At 40.8% G+C, this 24,281-nt stretch overlaps 1 protein-coding gene across 2 annotated transcripts in view; it reads right to left on the reverse strand.

The window, feature by feature from the left end:
- Positions 1 to 236: 236 nt before the first annotated feature.
- The window catches only part of draxina (dorsal inhibitory axon guidance protein a), a 37,125-nt gene continuing 13,080 nt past the window's right edge, over positions 237 to 24,281 (reverse strand). Inside the window, exons 2-7 of one of the 2 annotated variants that reach the window (XM_050038961.1) lie at positions 20,050 to 20,567; positions 17,827 to 18,044; positions 9,802 to 9,922; positions 8,298 to 8,390; positions 5,973 to 6,062; positions 237 to 1,460 (exon numbers count right to left, since the gene is read on the reverse strand). In XM_050038961.1, the coding sequence (XP_049894918.1) occupies positions 1,348 to 1,460; positions 5,973 to 6,062; positions 8,298 to 8,390; positions 9,802 to 9,922; positions 17,827 to 18,044; positions 20,050 to 20,545 (1,131 nt within the window). In that variant the 5' untranslated portion in view covers positions 20,546 to 20,567 and the 3' untranslated portion in view covers positions 237 to 1,347. Of the gene's footprint in view, positions 1,461 to 5,972; positions 6,063 to 8,297; positions 8,391 to 9,801; positions 9,923 to 17,826; positions 18,045 to 20,049; positions 20,571 to 24,281 lie in introns of both variants that reach the window. The other variant, XM_050038960.1, reaches the window with a different exon arrangement.

A 24,281-nucleotide genomic window follows, 5' to 3' on the forward strand; every position in this document is an offset into this window, starting at 1 on the left:
ATCAACAGTTCAGGCTGGTACTGGTGGTGTAATGGTGTGGGGGATATTTTCTTGGCACACTTTGGGCCCCTTAGTACCAACTGAGCATGGTTTAAACACCACAGCCTACCTGAGTATTGTTGCTGACCGTGTCCATCCCTTTATGACCACAGTGTACCCATCTTTGAGTGCATGCTAATGCCTGATATAGATGAAGCTCGATGTTACAAATAAAGGCAGGTTTACACCACAAAATGTTTATCCTAGTAAGTGTTTAATCATGAAAACAAAAAAGACAGAAAACACAATATCTGGACGACCATGTGTTGAAGTACAGTATAAATAAAACATATATTAAGACATGTAAAAGGAAGGTCAAACAAGCATCTTTGTTTATCTTCTACCGTTAAGTACATTTGAAGAGAAGTGGCGTCAATTTAACAAAAATCGTTGGCATTTCAAACACGTTCTTATTTACAATACGGGACGGCAGACTGGGTTCAAATAATATTTATAAACCATTTTCAGCATTTGTTTGAAAAGTGAGCGAGCCAAGGAACAAAACATAGCAGAGAGTTCACACAGAAACTATTTCAGCATCATCTCTGTGAGTGACAGCTGACTCGACTCAATTTAAATGTTCCTGAACCAATAAAAATCATCCATTTGGGACTCCGAGCACAGGAATGCAATAATACAAAATGATTTGTAAACATTGTTTGACTCAGATCAGCAGGACAGAGACAATAAGATGCAGGAAAAACCGTGAGAGACATTTGAAAAAGCAGTTTTCAAAACTCATAAAATCTGCTGTTGCTCAAAATGAAAACCAAACAAACAGCCACCATAACTGTGATGAATATTAACTCATAAACCAGGAGATGTTTACAGATTTCACTCAGCGATGTGTTGCCAGCCAAGTGAATCTTTTATACCAATCTAAAACAAATAAAAAACGTTGCTCATGTGTGACTCTGAGCGAGTTTTGAAAAGCCCCTCGTCATGATGTGTTTAAAAACGTGTACATTCTGTAGTGATGCTGCAGTGACTGAAAGACTGAAATCAAACTGATGTATGTGTTTAACTGAATTAAAGAAGTGCATAAAGGTGCCGATTCGCTGGATTAGAACTTGTGTCTAATCCCACAATGCAACAGTCAAACACTATATCCAGTTAAGTCAACTGACCAGATGTTTCACACTGTGGCATCGATTTAAAAAACCAGCAAGCCGTCACCTTTCAGCACTTGGTGGCGTGTTAGCAGTGTCATGTGATGTGTTGGCTTAAACTATCTGTCAAAGTGGTCATGGGGACATTTTTCCTGCTCCTCTTCCTTCACGCTCCTCCATCGTGTCCTCCTCTTCTTGCTCAGATAGTGATGAAGCCTCCTCGGTCACTGCTGACTGACTCTGGCACCACGCAGCGACCCCTCCTCCTGGTCACACGCCGCTTCCGGTGGAATTTAGCGTAACAACGAAACCCTGAAAAATCAGACACAACTTGTTATCTGCATAGTTAAAACTGATAGGTGTGGATGGGTTGTGAGCAGGGTGGCTAATTTACAGGAATATTCAAGGTGAAAACTTGGATAAATGGGAATTAAGTAAGAAGATTAAGTAAAAAAAGAACAGGATTTGGCTTTTAATCTTATGGGCCGTGACCACCACTCTCCTCCACTCTCCAACACTCTCCAAAGTCAGTGCTGATTGGACCCATCAACCACCGCTCCCACCCACCCTACTTGGACTTTCGCCACCTTAACTTTCCTTCTTTTCCCCCTGACGCTGCCAAGTGCTGTTAAACTTTAACAGTGACTGGCTGCATATCATGCCGACGTTAAAGGATGGCTTTTTTGTCAGTGTCTGACGCTGCAAGTCACTGCCCAAGTGCCAGATTTCAACAACTTCGGAGTGAGACTGGGTTGGTTCCTTGCTGCCTCCGGCTGCTTAGTGGTAACGATAACCAATTCTTCTCCTGCTGAGTTCAACATGGATTTGTTTTTTTTTGTTCTCTTTCTCTCTACATACACTCCTCTCAGTAATGTTGTGGTAGTTGAGTAGGCACCAGAGAGCTTTTGTCGTTTTGACATGATAACGATACAGTGTGTTTTGGGTTCATGTGATGCCGAATAACTCGCCTATCTCACCCAGAGATCAGGTAAAGTGTAACAAGCTGGGGAGGGGGGCCAAGGAGTGGCAGGAACCCAAAAAAAGGCCTCTTTATTACATAGCAGGCTTTGCTTTGTCTTTATGTTGTTGTGTCCTTATGTAATATTTCAAAATAATAGTAGAAATCGCTTTAGTAAAAAATAGTAATAGATAAACATTTTGATTTTTTTCTTTCCCCCATTTTCTCTTTCTCTCTTTCTCACAGTCGTATGTTCAGTAGTTGCAGAACACATGCATTTTTGGTAAAACCTGACTATTTAAAACATTTCCACATAAGCTGCCTCAGGCACGGACGAGTAGCTCACCAGGGTAACTCAATGGAATGCACAAGAAGACTTGTGCTTCCCAGTGCGCCCTATTTGTAGGCGGAGGTGTTTCATATTGTAAACTTATAGCAAAAATGCAAGTGTTTGGGAAGCACAGAGCATATGCTGGGGTAAATGAGACATAGATTATACTGCAGGAGTTGTGTGAGATGTTTTGACATAGTTTTGCTGTTGTTAAATGCGGTCTCAATTTTACTTGTTCAAGAATGTTCACTGTTTTTTGATTCTCCCTCCACAGTGGAGGCGTGTGTGGGAAGAATATTCCTTTAACTTCCCTTAGAGAATTACCAGAAACTTTCCAGAAATATACATTAATCCTTTGAAACCCTAAGTATAGTTAAGGTGAATAAATCAGTTGAACTGCAAGTCTTTAAATGTATAAGAGCAATACTCTTGCATTAGTTTTTGAATAGAGAAAAATGATTCAGAAGCTAAGAATGTAAAGGTCAACATTTTGAAAGTGCTCATGTAACTCTAAACCCATCTGAAGTATTTCAATCCCTTTAAATATTAACTTGGAGTGATATCTGCCTCTGGAGCACATAAACAATCTATCAAATCAGCATTTCTAAACTCAAAACATTCAGTGTTTTCCGACTGGAGGAACTTCTTCATAGTTCTAGGAATGTAGTTCAAGAACCCCGCTTTTTGTTGTGTCCATATTGTAAAAAAAGAGGAATGATCGTAGTTCCTAGACAGCTTTCAGGAACTTTTTTAGCTCATACTTTGAGTCGCTACTTTTTGAGCAGGGGGTCTTGATGATCCTCTTTCAAGAAATTTTGAGCATCAAAAACTTTATGCAACAATTTGTACCTTTTCTGCATCAATTTATTGTGGAAATGTCATGGCACTTTCGGCTTTAATCGTGCATTGTTGCTTCATTTTCTTTCTCATTAAAGGCAGACTGCAGCCACTGAGGTTGCATCCTGCCACCACCTACTTAAACGGAGGCATTGTTGCATCTACGAGTTGTGTTCTCGCAGTTTGTCAAAATAAAAGTCCTCTGCTACTTTCATGTTTTGATTGGCAGGGACAAATGCATGTGTTCTAAATATTTAGGGGGGTTGTGTCCCCTGCTTCTCCCCAAAAATCGACAGCTATGAAAACATGGACAAATTGACCAACAGTGAAGTCCAGGCTTTAATGAGCATATTTACAACAGTGGAAATACAGCAGGGTTTTGACTTGTCAAAATGAAACTGACACTGCTATATCAACCTCTGGTCAGCTTACAGTACAGTTCGCCCACTTCAGTGCTCCTATTGGCAGTGTGAATGCAACAATAAAGAAAAAGCCCTCTCAAGTGGGCACTTCCTCTCAGGCAGTCCCCAGAAGCGTTTGGTCTGAAAACACCTCATTTTACAGGAATATCAACATTTCTTAACACTGGGTTATTTTCTGTTTACCACTAAAACAGTGTGCCACTAAATGTGGCCACTCTATGGACCAGTCACCAGTAAATGACTTTTAAAATCTTACCTATGAACAGTGAGACTACAACCTGAACATGAAAAGTCAAGCTGCTGCTATAAACTCCTGAGACCTGAACTTTGTTTGGTGTGCAATTTTAATTTCTTAGCTATATGGGATCAATAGGACCCAGTTAGTATAAAAAACTAAACATTGTCAATGATAATTAAAGGTGCTGTATGTAAGAATGTGGCCAAAACGGTTACTGCACTCAAATTCAAAATACTGCTGCGAGTTGTGTCCACCCCCCCTCCCCTACAGATTCGAGGTTGCTGGACAGCGGCACGCTGGAGACTGATTTGTTTGCCCACGGGCGGCTGCCGTGGTGGGGCTGCGTCGCCGCGTCCTTGATCTTCGGTTAACCAGTGGCTGCTAATTCTATGTACCGGGACACTGCTAATGCTGCTTGCCGTGCTGCTGTAGCTCAGTCGTAACTGTAACTGATGCTGAGACTCTACTGACTGCGTGACTGGTAGACGGCGGTGGGTGGTGCAACAGGCCAAAACACAAATTCAAAACATAAACATGATTTGCGGACCGTAAAAATGTTTTACGAATATTCTGGCTGTACTATTGTTGTCGGTGAGATCAGTATGTTATATGAACATTATTCCTTAGTCTCTGTGACATATTAGGAGGATTTTATGACTGTTTGCTTTAGATTTCTTACATATAGCTCCTTTAAGTCCTTATGTCTTCAAACGAGATGATAATAAAGTCGCAATGTCTTCAAATGAGTACTTCCTAATTAACAGCGTCTCAGCTTGTTACTGTTGGTCAAATTTGTTGCCATATTAAACTACAAACATTATTAATCATAAATAAACAAGTTTCAGCCATGAAATGTGATCAGGTTTTGGCCCTTGTCCACTTCTGTGTTGGGATCTGCTGCAGCCTGACTTGGCAGAGATGGCTGCCATCTTGTTTTTACATGGATTAGTGTATTGTGCTCTTACTGCCTCTAGATGCACAAAAAATGTCCACGAACGAGGACAATGGGTCTAATTTAAGTAGAAAAAAGTATAAGGTCAAGCAAACCCAAAATGTGATGAGGACACAGGGTCTCAGGAGGGTATAGATGCTAAAAGTACCACCAAGTGGAGTATCCCTTTAAAATGAAAGCTTTACATGTATGGGATACCTGCATATTCATTCTGTGGCTGAGAGTCACTCTCATGTCTGTCTTGTAAATATGTAGCTGGAGCTGGTTAGCTTAGCTTGGCACACAGACTGGAAACAGCGGGAAACAGTTTAGTCTGGTTCTGTCTAAATGTGACAAAGCTCACTAATTAACAAATGATATCTTGTTTGTTTAATCTGCACAGAAACTAAAGTGTGAAAATGATCTGTAACTTCCTGGAGTCTCTGTTGGTTGCCTGGCAACTGCTCCGAACATTAACTGGCTGCTGACAGATACGAGAGTGTTATCAGTCTTCTCATCTAACTCAACACCACAGAATAAATAAGCCTATTTCCCAAAAATGTCAAACTATTCCTTAAAGCAGTGACCCATGTCTTCTGATACTTTACTGTTAACACTGTGATACATCATACAACAGACATTTGGACTCAGAGCAGGAGAAACACAGCTGAAACCAGTAAGTGCCCCAGTATTCCAGTGAGCCAGCATGCACAACACCAGGGCCTTCCCTAAGTGGAAAACGGCCAGCATTAATGGTATTAAATACACCTTTTCCTACAGTGACATGTCAAAATGTCTGCAGTGAGAAAGGTTTATATATATACACAACACTGTAATGAAGTCACAACTCCAGCCATCTCCTAATCACACAATTACTGACCTCCCCCGCTCGCCTCTCACACACCTGCTGCCACTTTCCCTCCTCACTTTCCCTGCAGTATAAATACCGGCCTGTTTCCACTCAGTCCTGTTTTGCCTGCCTGCCTGTTTTTGTTTCATTTTGAAAGCAAGCCTTTACCCGTCGTGTTTGTCTCTGAGTCAAATGGGTTCAAACCTCTTTCTCTCCTGAGCCATAACAATCAGTTTGACCACGTCCTCCTCACTCACCTTCCTCACACATGCAGTCATCGTAGCATTTGTTGTTGAGGCCTCTGTTGTGAGGTTTGCACTCGTGTTGTCTCAAGTCACAACAAGAACCTTTAACAGAACAAACACATGATATTCAGCAACCAAAGACTTCACGTTGTGTAAGTCAAAGCTTCTACAAGAAACTGCATGATCCTAATTATCATCTTAAAGGACCTGTATACTTAATTTCTCAATCTGCTTCTTACTATGAGAGATAAAGTCCTAAAAGAAGACAAAATAATCTGCCAAAGTTAGAACAGTTTTGGTTGTTTCACTTTAAAGTATTTCTGTTTTTGTGCTTTTCTCATTGGCTTAATGTGGGCGGATCTAGGTTGAAAAACATTATGTCACAAGTTTGTATAAATCAGTCAGGGCCCTATTTCAGAAAGCAGGATCAACAAACTGAGCCTAATTCCAATCTCTGATTTGACTGAGCTTGAGCTGAGAAACTCTGAGTTTCCGGTTCCAGAACAGCTGATCAGAATTAGCTCAACGGTGTCTACGGTGAGCACCATCAATTGAGTGCAGGTGACATGATTTTCAATGACAAAAAAATATAGAAAATATAGAGCCATTTTTATATATTAACAATGTTCATATATTTTTAGATCATTAGTATCTTCTAATTCAGCTGAATTGCCGAAGAATCGAAGGGCAATGCATAAAACTTGCACTGATGATCATGCAAATCCACAATGTGTAATATTTGATGTATCTGGGTGGAGACTAATCCTGCTTTCTGAAATAGGGCCCAAGACTTAGCAATGTTTGAATCAGAGTCTCATGGTAGTTGCAGGGTTGTTTGGTTATGTAGCAAATTAGTCAATTTTTTTGAGTGTTAAATAACATGTCAGGGTGTTTTTCTCAGAACTTCAACCTTTGAAAAGTGTTCATGGCCCTTAAATCACAAATGCCTCATTGCCACTGCACGGCACAACTCGACTCACTTGACTGCTGTTTTTTGATTTTCCATCAGCTAAAGTTGTGGATGGTGCCTGATACTGATACCACCTTGGTTGAGGTTCAAGTGAACTGACATGATTCTAGAAGGTTGAGTTAAAACACTGCGGACCACTGATTGGTCAGAGAGGATCGTTACTATCGAGACATGGGACATCCTGCACAAACCCGACATTTATAGATGGTCAAGTCAATAGCAACACCATTTTTTTAAATTCACTCCAACCATTCTGTTGTTGGGTATATAATGTGACATATGATACACAGGTTGTTGTCAATTATTGAGAGTAGGGCTGCAACTAACGATTATTTTCACTGTTGCCTAATGTGTCTTATTTGTTCGATTAGTCGACTAATCATTTTATCAAAAAATGTGTTGAAATGTTGAAAAATGTCGGCCTGTCTCTCCCAAACTCCAAAATTATGTCATCTAATGTCTTGTTTCGTTCTCACGCCAAAGGGTTTTAGTTCACCGTCATGGGAGAGTGTGTAAAGCTGCCAATATTTGAACGTAAGAAGCTGCAGTAAAGTAAGAGTATTTTGGGGTACTTTTATAGTATTTTTCTATGAAAAATGACTCAAACTGATTAGTCGACTACTAAAATAGTCACCGATTATTTTAATAGTCGTTTAGTCATCGATTAGTCGACTAATAGTTGCAGCCCTAATTGAGAGACACACCCGCAGCTGATTAAGTCCCCCACACCTGTGCACATGAAATGAGTGGAGCAGTATCTATTAAAAATCAAAAAGACCAAAAATGGTGTTGAACACTCCAGACAAAGGTCCAGTAGGATCAAAACGTTAGTGTAACTAATAAATTGTGAAGCTGTGCAAGAACAGTGTGCCAGATTTTCTGTTCAGTGACTCAATTAATATTTCCAAAGCATCTGCATCTGAGACAGTTGGATGTATAAATATCTCTCTTTAAAAAAAAAAGCCTGAAAAAACGTGCTATGGTCAACTGATGATGTGCAGATGTTCCTCTGTTTGGTTGCAGATGAACTGATCAAGCAAGAGCCGGCTGGAGCAACATTCGTTGTGTTGTGTTAAAGATGATGGCATGTTGTGTTACTAAAATAATCAGTTAAGAATCCCACCTGCATTGGGGTATTGTCTGCAGCTGTAAACAAAATCTAGAAAAGCACCTGGTACCAAAGTCAGTCGAGAAGAGTTGAACCGTGCAGTAGGAATGAGGCAAAGGAGGACCACAAACCATATTCTGTCACATATGAAAACTTATCCCTGAGTTATATAAATATTTTAGTGAATAAGCCCTTTTGTATCTGGGAACATCAGAGAGTGTTACTATGGTCAGGATCAACTTGTATGATGCAGACTGACCTAGGAGGCAGTCCAGGTGGTGGTCACATGGCTCAATGGCGTCAGCGTCTACAGTCACATTTCCACTGCTGAGGTTCTTACTCCGCCTCTTGTCTGCAGCAGGAACAAAAATAAATGAACACAACAGTTTGATCCTGAAAACGTCTGCTCAATACGCAGCCAAACAGATCAATCAACTGGTCAACTCAGTATCAACATAATGCTTTTATATCAGGTATTTTCTGGTGAAGCCATTTCTGTTTGTACAAGTTTTTAATTTGATTCATACATAATGATTTCAACACAGGTCAGATATGGGTCAGCTGACAATCCCCAAAATGTGAAATACACTGAATGTTTACTAATTATAGCAGGGAGCAATGATCTGATGACAGAAATCGCAAAAAGTGAAAATCTAGTCAAGTTCTAATCAAAAACTCACACTGGTCACACTGACGTTGGATAGTGCAGTAGTCACTGGCTACTCAGCTTCATATAAAGTGACTGTAATGTGTGAATAAAAATCCGAATTAATTTAAATACTCACAGTTGCACTTAAAGTAGTTTAGATATTGAATGTCTGTGTTTGGTTTTCAATAAAGTGTCACTTATGTAGATTTTATGTTGTGTTCACACCAGGCATGAATAAAACAATTTGTGCGGCTGAATTACATGTCAATGCGAAGACGTGATTAGACACAATGCAACACGAATGACTCGAATCAAGCTAATGACGTGGCGCTAGTAAAGCAAGTAGCGTGACTTCGCGTTATATGCTTTTTCACAAAAGTTGAAAAATCTGAACTTCACTGACCAATTTGCACCGCGATAGCCAATCAGCATTGAGACCGTTGGGATTAAGACTTGAGACTGGATGGATTGCTGTGAAATTTGGCACAGACATTCATGGATGCATGACAACAAGTCATAATAACTTTGACCCCTTGATCTTTATCTAGTGCCACCATGAGGTCAAACCTTGCCCAATATCTTTGTTTATGACCAAATACCTGAAAAGTAATGACATTCCCATCAGCCTCAGCTGCACTTAAGAATGTTAACATGCTAAACCGAGATAGTGATCAAAGATTATACCTGCTAAACAAACATGCTAGCATTGTCTTTATAATAATGAGCATTTATCTTAAAGGGACAGTTCAACCAGTGTGCATCTACTCATGGACGAGTGGCTCAGCTCACACTGCAGGATGTAAACATTAATGGTGTCCTCCTGTAACCATAGCTACCTCAGTGGTGCTAGATGCACGCTTCCCTCTGTACTTTGATGTAGTTGGGAATTGTAGTTTGGTAGAAAGAAAATAGACCACAACGTGGTCTGCGGGTTATCTTGAGTAACCTGGTCATGATTTCTGGAAAGAAAAAAATCTTTGGGCTGAACTGTCCCTTTAAATATAATAAAATAATCTGATACAAGAGAGATTTAGGTGTGATTTGGATTATTTCCACCAAATCAAATCAGAGCTTTTTTATGATCACAGATTCACAGTTACAGCTGAACACTAACCTTTCTTCCTGGAGGACGGCCAGGTGTCCACAGGTTTCATGTCCTCATAGTCTGTCCAATCAAATAGCGCCATGTCCAATGTTGGCATCACCTCTCCTTGTCCTTTTCCTCTTCCGGACCTCTGAAAGAAGAAAAAAAAAAAAAAAGACGACACCTTACATTTTATAACTGTTGTTTCATCTACATTTCAGCTGGAACATTTGCACACCGGATTAACTCATGTTCTCCATAAGAAATCCAAACAGAAGAGAACAAACACGCTGATATGCAGATCTGTAACACCTAATCCCATCTTCAATTAGTTTCAGCATGCTGTGTAATTTCTGCTTCCATAGTAATATTTGAAATATCATCTTTATTTATGTATTCAAAGACAATTGTGATCAGAATATGAAGATGTGTATTAAAAACTAATCCTAAATGTGAAGCGATCCGGCGTACGAGCTGCTGTAGAGAATACATTGAAGAGATCAATCCTGTCTCTTCAGATTGATGTTCACATACTACAGTTAAATCACAGCAGCTCAACAGATGACTATGTTTTCTGTCAGGACTGCAGGTAAACACGTTCGGGGTGTTCCTAATGAAACACATCGGACTCGTGTTGTGACGAGTTGCAGTAATGCTTCATTGATTCATTCATAAAACACCCTCACAGTGAACAGAGACAGAGGCAGAGCTTTAAAAGACAATCGATTGGTAACAGAGAACATGACTGCCCACAGCCTGGAATACAAATATATTTATATATCACATCATTTGTATTGTTGATACATATACAATATACAGACTGGAACATACACTTCATTACACATAACCACGGGGTTTATTTTTCTCCAGTGAAGGCGGCAGGAAACTAATGCAGCCTGCAAGTGATCCTGGGTGGACATTTTATTATTCATGTATCGTCTATGTGATTTTATGTTAAATAAATGCAATTTCTGAGTCAAGTCATCTTCTAGTTTTAGTGAGAGCTTCACAGCATTGTTCACCATATCCTCATATAACAGTTCATATAATATCCTACGAATCAGCGCCCCACAAACAACGTTACATACCTGATATAATGTTTGTATATATGGTTTTGTGCATATGTGTGCTAAAGCCTGTGCCCAGAGCTTGTGTGTGTATGGATATATTTATGTGTGTGCCTATTTGTGTGGATGCATGTACATATTCATACACACTCATGTATTTTTTTTAGTACTTTGTTTCACCACTTTACTATTTACAGATACCTCATTGTTTATACTGCTTCATTTAAATTGAGCATAGCATTAGTTTTGCAACCCACCTCCACCCCAGCTCCTCCTTTTCATACTGTGTCTGACTTATCAATATCATTTCTGTTTGTTTGTTGTCTTTGCTGCTGCTCTTCCTGCCTTAGGCTTTCCATGGAGGCACATGGAAGGGCAGGGAGGTTTGCTCGATCTGCCTCAGGCTTTCCTTGTTTCCACATGGAAGGGCAGACAGGTGTGCTCTCTCTCTGCGTTAGGCATTCTGCGTAGGCCTAGGAAAGGCAGAGGGGCCCCAGAACAGAGCCACCCCGCTAAATATAATACTGCAAATGGAAATAAAGTTTTCTTTGACTAAAGTGTTCCTGACTGAACTGTCTTTAATGTCTTTTGAAGTACTTTGTAACATCTATCCATTTTTAAAAGTGCTACATAAATAAATTTATTTTAAAACGTCATTACTTCCAAAAAGGTACATAATTGAAAGTTTAGGCAAAGTTTTATTAAGTTTAGACACTATCCACCACCACAACTACAGCGCAGTGGTCACATGATTGCAGGCTTCCCAGTATGTTGATTATACACAAATTACTGGCTCATGATTACGTGGGATATGTACAAATTTGGTGCATTACTTTTCATAGGAAAATGTAAGAACAGTGCATGAGAGCAGCCTGCATTGTTGGGAAAATGTACTTTAAAAAGAAACTTCTTACTTTAATTCAACTCAGTTCAATTTTGCACAACATCCCTCTGTTCTTGGACCCTCACAGCAGGTACTAAGACCACTTACCCCTTTAAAAAGGGGAAAAAATTGTATAAACCTCAGGAGGAGCAACTGAGGAGGGATTCCTCTTCCAGGACGGACAGAAATGCAGAAGATGTCCTGTGTACAGAACAGCTCAACATAATAAAATTACAATAATCCATATGACAAATATAAACTACTTCAAGATGTTACCCCCCTTTAAAAGTCAGTAGTTAACAAGATTTCTGTCTTGGCCAGGCTGTGCCTCTCCCTCATAGTGTTTTCTGCTGTTTCTACTGTTTGGCGTGGCACTCCATTTCCCTCCTGCTGCCAATCTACCTGCACACCTGCAACTGATCCACTCATTATGCTCCTGTAGTGCTGATATACCACAGTTCTACGCTTCACTCTTCAGATCATTCAGTTTGCCTACATGGTCCATTGTTTCCTGTGATCTCTGCCTGATTCACCCACTATCTCATCAGTCTGCTTCCCAGCCAACAACCCCGCTCACTCAGGCTGCCCTGCTGCTCCACAAACTCTGGCTCAGCACTCCTAAACCCTCACCTCACTTACTACTAAAATCAGGGTTCCCACACCTTCTTGAACATCCAATCCAAGCATGTTCCAGGCCGACTTCCCTTAAATTAAAGGACCCAACACTGGAGCTGCACATTTCGTGGAAATGTTATCTATATGACCAAGTGCTGCAATTTTTTGAAAAAGGTAAAATGCAGGTTTTGCAGCTGTGAACTCAGCAATATGTTGCTTCAGTCAACTACATTTACTGTCAGCACTGATTAGACGTCCACATAAAAGTTAGTGAATTCTCCTTTTAATGAAAGATCCTGTTAATGGTTGAAAGAAACCACCGTGACTGTTGGTAGGATACAGGGTACAAACTGCGCTCTCTGATGTTAAAGTCACTCTGTACTTCTTTTAAGAGCCACACACTTTAAGAAGTTAAAAGAAAAGCCTTATTCTGAGACATCTAAAGCTAATGAAGATATTTTTGTTCCTCAGAGAACACACAACTGACCTTTCCTCTCGCCCAAAACTTTGTCTGAAATGTCAGAAGGCCACGGTGGATATCACATCATGAAAAAAGGCCGATTGTTGAGACCATTCAGGCTCCCAAGAGGAGAAACTTTTAAATTTCACTGACACCATGGTCTTTACTCTCGTTATACCCTCGGGACAAATGTGGGTTTTTCCCCTCAGTAGTGATGAGGCTCTAAGAAAAGCAAAATCAACAGTACAAGATGTTGTTCTTTCTCTAACACATTCATACTGTGGGGAAGACTGAACACAGCAGTCTGATGGTGCTATTTAAAGCTTCAGCCTTCAAGTCATTACTAAAATATTGCACAGTGATCTGACTACTCTAACATTTTGTAGCAATCATACTTATATTCATATATTTTTATTTATTTTATGTTCAAGATGCTGCTTCTTGTGTGTACTTTTCTGTAGCAGTAGGGATGGGAAAATGAAATCATAATGAACAGTTTAAAGTTTAGCTTGGTCCCTGAATACTTAATGTCAGCAGTAGGATACCTTTGCACTTATCCATAAATTCATATAAAAGTAGGAGTGTCATAAATCCAAATATTCTACCTCAGTAAAATATATGTCATTGAGATGAGTGTTTGATGACTTTGCTATAAAACAAAACTCCTTTGTGGTTTGCTCATGCATAACCTTCTGCAATAAAAGCCATAAAAACGCTACCTCTGTCACTTTCCTCACACAGAGGGAGCAAAACAGAAACGTTAGACATATAATTAAGTCAGCAGGACTTTGAGACGTCTCTGGGGGAAAACCCGGTCCATGAAAGACATCCATCATAAAATAAGAATCAACCTCTTGATGAAAACAGATCCATACTCTCACCCTCAGTAAATAAGCCTATATGGAAATATCAATTAGATTAATTGCAGGGGGCTATCTGCCTGTGCTCGGCTGCTCATTAAACCATCAACAGAGGATCGAACATTAATTAAGAAGCCTTGCCGCATGCTCGCGCTACTGAAGCGAGGCTCAGGAAAGGGTTTTTTTTATTCTTCAGTGGTCCAATAATGTTTGACTCCTCTTATAGTAAAGACACACTGCTGAACTCTCAGTCATTTTGCAAGCAGAAAACCAAGCACACCTACAGGCCAGTCTGCAGACATTTAACACAGACACTGACCAGGGGAGTGATCACACGGAGCCACCATCTGAAAATCTGAATGTTGCAAGAAATTTGTATTTTTTCTAAACTGGGGAGTCTCCTTACCAGTAAATAGATGGCATTGGTTATTTGATTAATCATCTAAAATAACATAGGATTACTTCAGTCAGGACCACTTTAGTAAAAAAAAAACAACCTTATTTCTATTTGCAGTATTGTGTTTGGCGGTATGGCTCTGCTCTGGGGCCTCTCTGCCTTTCCTAGGCCTACGCAGAATGCCTGAGGTGGAGAGAGCACACATCTCTGCCCTTCCATGCGCCTATGTGGAAAGCCTAAGGCAGAGAGAGCACACCTCTCTGCCCTTCCATGTGCAAATGGGGAAAGCTTGAGACAGAGAGAGCAAACCTCTCTGCCCTTCCACATGCAAAAAAAGGAAAGCCTGAGACAGAGGGAGCAAACCTCCCTGCCCTTCCATGTGCCTATAAGGAAAGTCTAAGGCAGGGAGAGCAGCAGCAAAGACCCCCCAGGAGCAAAACAGAGCAAGCACCAGTGACAAACAGAAATGACATCGATAAGTCAGACACAGCATGAAAAGGAGCTGGGGTGGAGGCGGGTTGCAAGGTTGCTTGCACAGGAAGCAGCAACAGTAGGCAGGCCAGAGCAGTTTCAAAAGGGCACCCTGAATAAGATTCACCAATTGGTTGCATATAAAGCAATCATGTGATCTATCAGCTGACTCCCTTCATCAGTCAGCAGCTCCATCAGTTGATTGAGCTGTTTGAGATCAGCTGATGGAGCTGGGATGTAAGCTGAGCTGGACATCGTCTCCTGCCTGAACTAACGCTATGCTCAATATTTTCCTAAAAATCTGTGGTGGAACTGGGGTGACATACATAGATATAGGACTGAAAAACTTCAAGAAAGCTGGGTGGACAAAGAGTTTGATTTCACATTCGATCTACTACCAACAATCCACGGTGATTCCCTAATCAAAAAGTCCTATACAAGTTTCATTTTTTCCAATAGAACCCTTAAGATTCTCATAAATTTCCAAAAATCCTATCGCACCACAACCACGGTCAATGACCTCCTCAGACCCTCTCACTCCTTCTCCTACATTATTGCTGCGGAAAATCTAGTTATTTGAAAGCGTGGTGCACATTACACAGAGTCTGTAAGGTGCCTTGTACATTTGTAACTGAAGCAGTGGGCCAGTGACCAGGCTGCCGTTTTTGACGCCTGGGGAATGAGAATGGGGTGAGGAGGCAGATCAGAAACTTTCAAACAATGTTATTTTGCAGATGGGAACGTCAGAGCAGAAAACACTCATAAGAGTTGTTTTGGATGGCAATGACAAATGAAGTATTTCCTCATTTAAGTTGGAGGATTTGTTGAGAGCTACCACTTCCTTGTCTGTGTTACTGGAAAACCATAGAGGAGGGCCCCTAATGTGTGGGAACAAAAAACGACTTTGTGGCAACGGTTTGTGCGAAATCAGCAAAACTACAAACCACAAGAAGACTTGCTAAAAATGCAGATGATGAAAGTGAACATTTTGTTTCTTCGTCACATCACCTCATAATGGAAATATAATGAGGTAGAGCCCCAAAGCCCACATTACACTAAACAAGAAATTTAGATCATAGCTCTGAGAGTGAAGACAAACATTTTTCCCATGTTTTTGTGACTAATGGGAAAAACATTTTTTGAAAAGGGTCCAGTATTGAGAGTGAGCGCTGCAGCCAGCAATGTAACCACTCAGGGCGTGTTCACACCGTCAATTTACGTCTGCTAAGGTGTTTATTTTTGCCACAGCTCAAGTTTCTTAGGTTATGTTTTTGTTTCATTCATTCATGTTGTTTCCTGTTTTACTTTGAAACTCACATCTCCTCTCTTTTCAGATCCCCTCACTTCCTGCCCCTGTGTTTTCCCTCCCTTTTGATGACTTCACCTGTGTCTGATTGTCTGTCCTGCCCTGATTAGCCTCACCTGTGTCTCGTCATCCTTCCCCTCACCAGAGTGTTTAGAGTGTGTCTTGTTTTCTCTCAGTGCCAGTTCGTCTTAGCTCATTGTGTGTTGAGTGCTCCAGCCTTTTGGTTCCCTGTGTCCCTTTCTTGGTTTTTTGGATTTAGATTGATTGCCTCTGCTTCTGCCTCATCCCTTTTGGATTTGTTTGCTTCCACTGATAGACCTTCTGTGTGCTGAACCTACCTTTTCACCAGATCTGAAAACATGTTGGCTCTATACACACTAAAATTACTTTTATTTAAATGGAGTCTGGTGGGTTTGACAATGGAGATTTTGGGGCTGTTTCTGGTCAAATAATAGGATCTTACTCCTTAACAAAAAAGGTTTATCTCCTTTCCATAATACTGTCAGATGCTTAAAATAATCTGAGCCTGTTAGTGTCAAAATCAAGCACTTCTAGAAGGCGTAAAGTGTCGGTGCACGATTGCCCTGAGTGGTTACATTGCAGCCTGTTTCACCACTGCTGGCTGCAGTGGTTTTGCTTAATACCAGGCCAATTTAAAAACCCATTGTTCCCATTGGTCACTCACACACAAAAACATAGAGTCCTGGTTGAAAAATACCAAGCTTACCCTTTAAACTTGGCCTTTTTTGAAGCCAACATTTGTTTTAACTCTAAAAAAATCGATTTTGATGGTGCCGATAAAAATGAAAATTGGCTTTCTGTGGCTTACTGGCTCTCTTTTTTTCTGTTAATCAATGAGGACTGCCCCTGTACAGTAGACCAATAGCATAAAAATAAAAGCACTCAGTACTTTGGTCAAAGTTCATCTCAGTCAAATAAAATGTCTGAAACGTTTGCTTCAAATCACTGGACAGCAGTTTTGACTGAGGATATTTCTGAGGCTTCATCAGTTTTAACTGTTGTCACAACAGAACTGGTTTTAGTAGCTGGACCTGTCCTACTGCTGGGAGAAGTAACATGGGGATTAATAATTAGAACTGCAGAATCAAAACTCCAGTCCAGTGGTACGGTTTCCTCCAAACAAAATGCTCAGTTGTATCTGTTTATGTCATTTCCACCTGTTAATCACCTCATTTTTAATCTATATTTAATGGTTTTATTTCCCTGTAACATCTTTACTGTGTTGCCCTGAGCACCGCTCCTCAACAAAACAACTGTCAATCAAACAGCGTCTGTGATCCTGCGACTGAGGCAGATATTTCCCACGGACGCCCTACAAGCTGTCGGGTGTTTGTATCAGCAGCTGTGACAAATGTAAAAGCTTTCATGAAGTGAACGCTGGCTCGGTATCTATTGACATCAGGTTCCATCTTGTCTTTAAGAATCTCATTTGTAACGGTTCCAACGCTGAAGGAGGCTTGAGAAAACAGGTGTTTTTTTTTTAATATAAATGCTGTTTATGCGTACTGTTGAAGCATCATGCTGCGTGAGTGTGACAGGTGGTGAGTGGTGCTCCACGCACTCCTGCAGATTTTTCAGTGCATGTGCCCACAGCCGGACACCGTAGAGACTCTCCGTGCTCACATACATTTCACCTGCCATGGTTTTAATAAAGGAAGGTAGTTACAGAAAATGTGCTGCTGGACTCTGAAGTGTGTGATTTTGATCCCGGAGGCGTAGTTTCATTATACAGAACACGGTCACATCTATCATACACACTGTGACCAAGAGCCGCTGACTTTGGCCTGCTGGAGGATATTTTTCACCGGCAGCACTTTCAGGTTCACACTGTAGAGTGTGTCATTTCTGAGATGAGCTATGAGGTTTGCGGCGGCATAACGGCGGTAATGGGGCCCATTTTCCCCCGCACACTGGAATCACACTGAGGCACAACAGACGCAGCCTTTAATAAGCACTTGGGTTTCGTTGGGGTTACCTGGGGTTTGGTAGAGGCCGGGGGCAGCGTTGGGGGATGCTCGTTCATCACCGTGGTAACCATGGAGGAGCCGGAGCCAAAGACGGCGGCAATGGGGGAGGGGGTTTCACTGGGTGGGGTCATGCTGAGCGAGGGGGAGGCGGCAGAGGAGGAGAGAGAATCCTCAAACAGATCTCTGTCCTTAAACGCAGAGCTCAGCTCAGGCTCTGGGAGAAACCCTGGACACACAGAAAGAGACGATACCAGATCAATAATCATGTGTTATCACCACATAATGTACAATTAACAAATTATGGTACCATTTTGTTTTAATTTTTTTCTTCAATTAAAAAAAATCCAATGTAACCAAACCTTTTAAAGAGTCATAGGAATACCTAACCCCCCAAATGACCATTTGTATATCAATTACCATCTACAGACTTTGTTTTTCTTGCATGCCTCCACGGTTAACGAAGAATCCAAAAATGGTGAAAATTCTTCATGAACTGATGCCATAGGGGTCAGCGTTTAACCACAACAAAACAATATCAAAACATCTGTTTGCAAACTCTCAAACAACTTGTGCAGTATAATCCAAGTTTGATTTATCCAGTCGTACACTCTTTTTGTACAGCACTTTGGTCAACTGTGGTTGTTTTTAAATGCACTGTATAAATATACTTGATTTTATTTGCTTGAACAGCGCGTTCTCTTTCCCAGGGTGTCAAATACAGCTGCTTTGTCATGCCCCTCTATGTGTGATATCAACACCAAAGACGGCCTTGAGCGTCTTCATGAGACGCACCAGGCTTTTAACTAACTTCAATACATTGAGGTTCGAAATTAGAAAGCATCTGACTTTGTTTAAAGAGTGAGAAAGTCCACATAGGGCTGGAGGGAGGGAAGATGGATGAGTCAAACAAAACTGGACTTTCATCCAGGAGACTGCAGTTCGTATTCCGTGTGAAACCAAAAGTCAGTGTTGTTTTAATGTAAAGTTTCCTAATTTACATTTGGTTGTATTTACGTCACTTTAAATTACATAACAAACATGCTTATTCTAACCCAAAACATGATCTTTTAGTAGTTTTGCTAATTGCAACCGTTTCACAACATTAACCATGTGTTATAATGTGCTTATGTCACATGGATACACAAAAGGGTGCCCTGTGTGTTGCTATGAGATGCCCTGGGGTGAGACAAATCATTGATATTTGCCGACCTGGACAAGTAACATTTTAGCAAGAATGCATTTGTTTGGGAAGTACTGAGCATACGACTGGACAAATGAGACTTGGATTATACTGCTTGAGTTGTGTGTGAGTTTGTAAACTGATGTTTTGATATAGTTTGCTGTTGTTAAATGCAGATTCTTTACTTTAATGCATCAAGAATATTCTCAGTTTTTGGATTCTACTTTTCTTGTATAGGCATGCGAGAAAAACAAAGGTTTCCCTCACAAATTTAATGTAGCACAGGATGAGAAATTGGATACACAAATGGTCATTTGAGGGGTGAAGTATTCCTTTAACTACAATTACAACAAACATGTTTTCGTCCTTAAAACAGTCTCACCACAACATCCAATCAGAAGCTGATCAGGAGCTTTATCTTGGATCAAATCATCGTCCTCAGCCGATGGACTCTGCCTGCTTTTCCATGTAATCGTAGAAATTTTTGATGCACTCTCAAGGCTTCTCTCCAGTGTGGGATTAAAAGATGAAAACTGAATTCTGAACATCTAAAATTGGGTGAACTTTATGTGCTGAGAAGAATTGTTTGATACAATCAACTGTCCACAACGACTGTTTCAAGGGTCAGGAACAAACCTTCAATCATCGTTTTGATTTTGTCTGTTTTTCAGATATCTGTTTTGTGAAATTTCTGCCATCTCTTCATTTCAGTGGAGTTGGATAGATTTTCATGTGCGGTGCTCAAATTCGAGATCTTTTTCTCAGAAACAAAATACTGGTTACTCTGAATAATTCACAGACATCTCTGTGTGACGCCTTTATATTATCTGGAGTCACCATGCACAACATTGTTTATGGATAGAATTGTATTAATGATATGAGCACCATCAGATCTGATCTTTTTAAATCATGACAACCAAAGCATTCATTTCATTATTTACATCTCTGCATTTCCGACTGCCACATATCAAAATGTCTGCAATGAAAAAGGCTCCCTGTGAGACAGCGCTGCAGTCGTGTATCTGTGTATCAGGATCAGTTGACAGCTCACCTTTTCCATGCCGCTCTTTATCACGACGACTCCCTTGTTTCCTGTGCTCAAAATGGTGTCCATGCCCATTCCCGTGTCCGTGCCCCCTTCCCTTGCGTGTCCCCAGAAGCTGGTTTTCCTGGCCCTGGGACGGACTCTTCACACTCATTCTCACTCTGTCTCTGTCCCTGCTCGGGCCCATCTCCAGTCTCACCGGGCTCAAACTCTCCAGGCCCATCCCATCATCCTCAGGCCTGGCCAGGGGGTGCAGGGGCCTGTGGGATAGCAGCCCGGCTCCAGCTTTGGGAGCTCGGGCCCCCTGGCCCCCATGCCCGCCGCTGCGGTCCCTGCTGTAACGGTGGCCCTGTAGACCTTGCAGAGGGTGCTGCAGGGCATTGCTGCCACCTGCTGAGGTCTGTGCCTGTCTCCTCTTGCCGTGAGGAGCTCCGGGCTCAGTGCTGTGTGACAGTGTCAGGACGGCAAAGAACGCCAGGAGGAGACTCCAGGAGAGAGCCATCGTCTGTACAGCACAGCACCACCTGCTGGGAAGAGCAAATACATCTCAGTACTGCACACATTCTGCTTGTCAACTTAAGCACCACTGCTGATTGTTCATACCAAACAATATGGTGGGCTGCTTCTTTGGCATTTTCCCTTTTCCTGATAGTACAGCTTAAGATTGACAGGAAAGGAGGGACAGAGAGAGCAAAGGGCCACAGGTCGGAATTGAATCCATGTCGCTGCAAGGCCTCAGCCTATATGGGGCACATACTCTACCAGGTGAGCTAGAGGTCGCTCTGTTCTGCTGAATTAACTAGTGTTACCTCTCTCAGTGACAGCTTACTGGCTCCGAACCCAAGTTGTGAACACGTTAGCTCATCAACATTAAATTAGTTTGGCTCGTTATTAGCTAGTAACTATCTACTAGCAGTCCGGACCACTCTGCAGAAGAGAGGATAGCGAGGTGTTGGGGTGCCATTCACCAACAATGGCTTTATTGCAGTCTTCACAACAAAACAACAAGCATGGCCTTCTCATGAGGTTTAACAGTAGCCCAGAGCTTATCTAGACACTTAATTCTGCTGACTGTCATCACTCTTTGCAGCCTGTCGTCTTCACCATGACACCCCGAGGGAGCTGCTTTCCTTCATATACACTAAGCACACCATAAAGTACACGACACACCCTCACTGACAACTATTTTGATAATTGATTAATTTATTTTGAAAGGCAACTATGTGGGTTTAATACTTTTCTTTGTCTTACATGAATTATAAACTGAATATTTTGTAGTTTTGGCTAATGAAAAGATATCACTTTGGGTGAAAGTCATCTGCATTTTATGGATCAAATGATAAATCAATTTATCATTAGTCAAATTGCCAGAAAACATGTTGGCATTGTATGTTTCTGCAAACCACAAATATGTCACATTTGTATGTTATTATATAGTGAAACTTAATGTATGTTTACATTTCAACGACGCTGTGGTTAAGAAAATGGAGAAAATAGCCATGGTTATGGTTAGAAAAAGATCATTTTTTGGTTTTAAAGCCCTACTTTTGTTGCCTCTATGTCAGCAAGAAAAGCAGCAATGTCTTGGTAAATAAATAAATAAATAAATATATAAAAAAAACAAATGCTTTTGTGCCCCTATCCATGGTAAAAAAGCAGTGACAGGTTGCTAAACAACTGCTGGAAACCGAGCGATAACTCGCCAAAACAGAAGCGGTGTTGTTTTGTTGCTCTCGAATGGTAGTCTGTAGCTTGGTAGGTCTCTTGTCTAGCTCTCACCCCTTCCCTCAGCTCATATACACCACTTTATAAACGTTGATATGATACATATGAAACGTACACATGTAAAGTATTTGAGGTTTGCCGAAAAATACAATGCTAACATTTTCTTCTTCCCACTGGGCTGAATCAAGAAAGTAATTGGCTGATTAATTGCTATGAAAATAAAAACTGTTACAGCCCTACATGCAGTGACTTCTTGGATTACATGTACAGTTTGTATTAAAGAATTTGACGACACAACACTGGAGACATGAATGAAAATCCCAAAGCAATAATTGTGGACTTAGTGAGGATGCTGACGTTAGCATTTAGCTCAAAGCAACTCAGCGCCTACAGCAGGTATAGCCTTTCAAGGCTGCTAGCATGGCTGCAGACTTTGTATGCACAGTATGTAAACAGTCTTTCACCAATAACTAACAGTAAACCTCAAGCTTAATTTACACATGTATTTTGAAAGACGATATTAGAATATGAGCATGATCTTTTATTCTCCTGTGCAAATATCAGGGACATAAATGACTAACTTTTTTCAAAAGACCATCCTCAGCTAACCTCAACCCTCAATGCAGAAGCCTCTTTCTGAAACCACAGAAGTCCTCAGGTTTTGTGTCCTTTCTCCTGCTGCATTCATTCATCCCATCAGCCTTCCTACAAATTCAGACTACACCGCTCTCAGCCTGTTGAGAGGGTGCATTTATCAGAACCTGTTGGGTCTGAGGAGGCGATAAAGAGATGGGCAGACACTTGTGCCTCCTTTCAGAAACCGCAGCCTTCATTGCTGTACCTTCACGCTTTGCTCAGTATGAGATACTGCACTGCGCACATCCGTCATCACTGCCTGTTCAGCGGTCTCGAGAGCCCTCCAACCGTCCCTTTCATTACAAAAGTCAACACATCTGTGAGGTGTGACTGAAGTGAAATATGAGGTTCTGTGTGTCTACATTAAAGGCCCAGGACCTCGTACAGACATGAGGAAAATGATGGTGGTTGGATTCACATCTTAACGTTCCAACCTACATTACATTCAGGACTTAGGTTAATATTTATTGCATTTATAACATGATATTTAGTACTACATGTATTTTAAAATGATTATAGCATTCGGAAGCCACAAAGAGAAAGTGTGGGTGTGTATAATTTGAAATATCAGAACACATAAGGTATGTAAATTCAATGGTACGTATAAGTCCTGCAAACTGATGTTTAATGTAGTTCACTAATACGCATTACACTCTTCACGGATTGTAGAAAAACCTAAATAACTCATGTTTGTTGGTTTTTATTACTCTAATTTGCTTGAAATCATTTATTTAGAATTTAGTTTAAAAAAATGGGGGGAAAATTTGAAGGGAGATATAACAATAAAACAAAGGAAACATCTAAACTGATAAACAATACCATGACGATCATAGACAGTATAAAAGAAGTGGATGTAGCCAACCTGATGTCACCCATTGGTTTGTGGGAGTAGTGAGGGGTGGATCTGACTGAGAACCCGAGGACTACACTGTGGTACCTACTTGTCAATCACCAGGTAGCTACGCCCTGAATCATCCCTTGCATTATCGGCTATTTTACAAATGGAACTATAATTTGCAAAATAAACATTAAAGACGACCTGATACAAGCAACTGAGACCATAAACTCATTAGGAAAAGGTTTACTGAGGTAATATATTAAGTAAGATATCGCGTCATTCTTTCATAGACTTCTATACAAACTTCTATACTGCCCCCTGTTGACCATTAGAAAGAAAGCAGGTTTGAGGCCTTCCACATCGCCTTCACTTTTCAGACTTGGATATAGCACGTTTGGATGACGTGACACACAGACACAATCAGTGTCGGGTAGGAACTTGTTACATATAATTGCATTAGAAAATGAATGCAACTGTGATCAGTTCCATTTACTGAGAAAAATGTTGGTAAACATGTAATTAAATTACAGTTATTCATCAAGATGTTGATGATTACAAAGGGGTTACATCCAGATTTTTTGTTTTTGGTAAGAAGTTTACGTGTAGAATATAAAATTCACTCTGTTGCTTTGTATCTTTTCCTCATACAACAATGCCATCTTTTGACACAGCCTGGACATTTTATTTACTTATATTTTCTGTGTATGGTTGTTTTTTCTGAAGATGATCATAAAATTGTTTTGTACACCATGGCGATCTATAAGTGACTGTATGATGGGCCCTATAAGAAAATCTGAACTAATCTCAGACACCCCAATAAGAGCAGGACAGCTGAGATTATTGTGAGAGGTGAATAAAGTGTGGCGCACTGGAAAAGAGTTGTGTGACATGTTTTAATTTGAACTGAAGCTCACTGAAGCTCACACTGGTCTTCACCTCCCTGCGTGTGTGTGTGTGTGTGTGTAAACTCAAACTCTTTATGAGATAAGAGAACAACAGCTCTTCTCATTTTAAATCTCTGTCATGTCTTGTTCGATCA

The sequence above is a fragment of the Epinephelus moara genome, chromosome 24, assembly GCF_006386435.1.
Source record: "Epinephelus moara isolate mb chromosome 24, YSFRI_EMoa_1.0, whole genome shotgun sequence".
In the NCBI taxonomy this organism is placed as follows: Eukaryota; Metazoa; Chordata; class Actinopteri; order Perciformes; family Serranidae; genus Epinephelus; species Epinephelus moara.